The 4217-nt window shown below is 44.4% G+C and overlaps 1 protein-coding gene across 1 annotated transcript in view; it reads left to right on the top strand.

Annotated features, from left to right (window-relative positions):
• cnn3a (calponin 3, acidic a) overlaps positions 1-4217 on the top strand; it is a 20830-nt gene that overhangs the window by 9389 nt on the left and 7224 nt on the right. The window contains exon 2 of the mRNA XM_005752692.2: positions 2700-2821. Coding sequence (XP_005752749.1) covers positions 2700-2821 — 122 coding nt within the window. The remainder of the gene's footprint in view (positions 1-2699; positions 2822-4217) is intronic.

Raw genomic sequence — 4217 nt, 5'->3', positions numbered from 1 at the left:
CCTTGAGGTGACTGTTGTTGTGATTTGGCGCTGTATAAATAAAATTGAATTGAATTGAATCATGATCTAACTGAAGACTGATGAAGCATATTCAAATCTGCCTCAGTGTTCGTGTGTAGAAATTCTATGTTACAATAAGACAGAAAAGAAGAAAAGTCTGGGCTTTAAAATCTGAAGCGCTCAAGAAGATTTGGATTTCTGCTCAGCCTCTAACACGGGGAGAGTGCATCTGAGGGTGCTCGTCGTCTCTCCAAGCTTCTTACTCCCAGCGTTAGCTCAGACTAGGTTATATTTCAGGTGATTATTATTTTGGGATTATTACTGTCTGCATTTGTTTTTGCTTTGCTAGTTTTCTTTAATAAAATATCCTTCATTAAAGAAGTCTAAACTTTTGACATTTTCGGCTTTTTAAGGGCAAAAATCTGAGTACTACTCCTCAGTAGTATAAATAACTTTTAAACTGCTGCAGTAACATGTAACAGACCCTTGAGACCTGCTGTCCAGGCCGCTAAATTTAAGCCCTTTTTGTTAGAGCTGGTAGTTTTTCTCTGCCAGTATAAAAAGCATCTGTTTGACCAAACTGAAAGTGCAGTCGTTCAGAAATGGAACCATTTTGGAACAACTGCAGGTTCCAAGATCGTGAGTTCTAACTGTTGTATGCAAGGACAAGTTCTTCGAATGCTCCCCTCTTTGCCAAGGTCGAGAGGAAGACTCAAACTGCCTTCCTCGGATTGGAGAAGGTCGGTTAGGATGTTCGGGAACAACCTGGGATCCCCCAAGTCTCTGGCATGATGTGGGACAGCAGCTTCTCTGAGTGCCAACTAAAAGCTAAAACCTGCTCCTAAGTAGATGCTCTCAAGCTCGACTGAAATTTGGAGTTTTGAGGGAAACTTTTGGGGGATTTTTTTTAAAAACGTGTAATATAGCTAAACATGACAGCACTGATTAAAGAAAGGCCCCACAGATATAATCAGCCCTTATTCAGTGGACAGTTGGCCATAAAGCAGCTGTGTCCATCCAAGTCTGGGAGAGATCTTTCTTTGCATGTTTGTGCATGAGCTCTGTGCTTTCCCTGCTTCATCACAGAAGTTCAAAGAAACTGTTTTCTTATCACGTTCTGAACTTTGTCCCGTTTTTCATGGTTTTCTGTTTTAGTAACTGAACTGGGAGCCAGCCAGTTGTGTTACCACACAACACAAACACAACAGCTTGGCTGCCTGAGTGAATGTGTTAAAATAAATATGTGGAAATGGATGTTTTTAAAGTATACCAACAGTAGTTTTGGAGCAGCAAAAAGAAGTTGTTTTTCTGGATAATACATTTACAATATGATGAAACTTCCTACAAAAACAAACACTCAGAGATATTATCAGATAAAAGTCCTCCATTGTTCCTCCGTATGCTTCAGAAAAGCGGAGTCCCTGTGCTTTGGATGGGTTGTGGTCCATCTGTCCTCTATAGCACAGGATTACCTGGTGAGATGGATTCAGTGGAGAGTGAGGCTTCCACATGTGTTTGGGGCATGAGCTGATCCCAGCAGGAGTGTTTGTTTAGTCCACATGATAGAATAGAACAAACCACAGTGATCAGCAAGGGCGCTCTATGTCCTGTTGATTCTGGAGACTTTGTGAACCACTTTAATCTGTCAGCAGTTCTTTACCAGCTGAACGGGTAACTGGATGTGTTACTTGGCATCTTAAAAACCCCAAAACAGTAATAATTAGAAGCAAAATGCCAGTGCCTGTTCTAAATCAAACCGATAAGAAGAAAAGCCCTGCTGGCTGCTCTCCGTTACCTCCCTGACCTCTTTCTAGGAACGCCCTGTTTCAGTCTTTTACTGTGATTGATGGAGAGCCTAAGAGAAAACGATGGTTCAGGGTTAACATGTAAAAACCTTGGATGGGAAGTGTACCATGTGACAGCCCACCATTTAAAGGACAGCACAGAGAGACTCTTGGACCTCAGCAGAAGATAGTTTAAGACCACCAAGCACCTGTAAACCACAATTCTATTATTCATGACTGCAGTGTTAGTGTGTCCCTCGTGGTCTGAAAGTTACTGAGAAAAGGTTTTAAAAAAGCTGTTTCTGCTGCAAGTGCCCAAACCTCATCATTTAAGAGTGCCCAGACCCTACAGTACCCTCTGAGGCTGACCTTTGACCCTACACTACCCTCTGAGGGTGACCTTTGACCCTACAGGACCCTCTGAGGCTGACCTTTGACCCTACAGGACCCTCTGAGGCTGACCTTTGACCCTACAGGACCCTCTGAGGCTGACCTTTGACCCTACACTACCCTCTGAGGGTGACCTTTGACCCTACACTACCCTCTGAGGGTGACCTGTGACCCTACACTACCCTCTGAGGGTGACCTTTGACCCTACAGTACTCTGTGTGGCTGACCTTTGACCCTACAGTACCCTGTGTGGCTGACCTTTGACCCTACAGTACCCTGTGTGGCTGACCTTTGACCCTACACTACCCTCTGAGGGTGAAATATTTATTTAGTTCTGTATAACCAAAGAATACACGTTATACATTGGTGAGGCTTTGGTCAGATGAAACACGACTGATGATTTTTGAAAGCTCCGATGTCTGTAGATGGTAAAGGCTCAGCATGGTCTGCTGGGCACTGGTGCTAGCAGCTGTGCTATCACAGACTCATGTGGTCATATTATTATTTGTGTTTTAATCTCTCCAGATTGCTCAAAAATATGACCCACAGAAAGAGGAGGAGCTCCGTTTCTGGATTGAAGAGGTGACCGGAATGTCTATTGGAGAGAATTTCCAGAAAGGCTTGAAGGATGGGGTCATCCTCTGCGAGTAAGTTCTGTTTGCTCTTGTGTTACTGCCGTTGTTGGGCCTCTTGATCTTTGTAATGGAGACAAAAGCAAATTCCATGTAACATTAAGTATGTTTTCTAATCGATTGAATTCAGTTTGACACCAAACCAAGGCTCTGTTTATTGTAACACCCACATCTTTGTGGTGCGTCGGCCGGTCATGCACCCTCAGTTTCTCTAACCTGTGGACGCTGAGTGGACGATCATAGTTTTTACTGCCGTTTTCATGATGTTCCTGCACAGAAGCTCAGAGACATGCAGACAAACAGGACAGATGTCGGAACAGTTTTGAAAACTGGAGAGTTTGTTGCAAAAACCCACTCTCCAAAGTCGGCATCATCAGATCCTCTTTATTTGGCCAAATCTGTGTCCACAAACATGGACTCTGACTCTGGGTCCCTTTGATCTATGCATGCAAACAAAAAGTAAGAGAAAACAAGTTACACAAAGTCTAACAAACTATACAAACTGAGCACAATAGTAGCCCAATGCACTTATGAATGCTATAACAGCTTATTTCACAGTGTTCATCAGAGTGACAGCCTGAGGGAAGAAAACCTAGACGGCGGTCTGAAGGCAGCAGTTTGAACAGGATGGGAGGAGTCTGCAGGCAGCTGACGATCCTCTCTGCAGACCTGATTGTCTGTTGCAGTTTTCGGGGCTGAACTGAACCAGACAGTAATTGATGTGCATGGGACAGAAGGTGTAGAAGGTGACCTCCTGTGGCAGCTTGAACTTCCTGAGTTGCTGCAGGAAGTCCTCACGCATAGACTGTGTCTGGGCCTGCTTCCTACACAGTCTATGTGTGAGGAACACTTCAGATTGCAGATTGGAACTCCTCAGGTGAAAACGGGCACAGGGGAAACAACCCAGAGCTTCCTCCCCAGCTCCTCCAGTTGCAAGAGAGGAAGTTTTGTTGTCTGTCTTTGGCTTCACCAAAGCTACCATGGCCATATCCCACATGCCAAAGCAACGGAGGAATGTGCTTCTTTTGACAGCAACACACAAGGAACCAGCAGTCAGTGATGGGGAATAAAGGCTGTGTGTGAAAGCAAGAAGCAATCCTGGACTACAATAGGCACAAATATTGCTTGGATAACTTAGAGGGTGTTGGCACCTCGAGTTGTAGAAGGAAAACTAACTGATGGCTCTTTTCTCCAATCTCTTGGATGTCTTGGGATACGATGTCTTTGTCCCGCCGGAAACATCTTCACTGAAGTGGGGGAGTCCTCTACAACCTACAGTCAAAGGAGCTTGCAAAGAAAAGCGTCTGGACTTCTTTGAGTTGCTTGAAGACGTTTCACCTCTCATCCGAGAAGCTTCTTCAGTTCTAAGGTCAAATGGTGGAGAGTCCCAGATATAAACCTAGTGGGAGTT

Source organism: Pundamilia nyererei, unplaced genomic scaffold, assembly GCF_000239375.1.
Source record: "Pundamilia nyererei isolate P.nyererei 1_Seehausen unplaced genomic scaffold, PunNye1.0 scaffold00373, whole genome shotgun sequence".
Classification (NCBI taxonomy): Eukaryota; Metazoa; Chordata; class Actinopteri; order Cichliformes; family Cichlidae; genus Pundamilia; species Pundamilia nyererei.
This window is presented reverse-complemented; position numbering and strand designations above follow the sequence as displayed.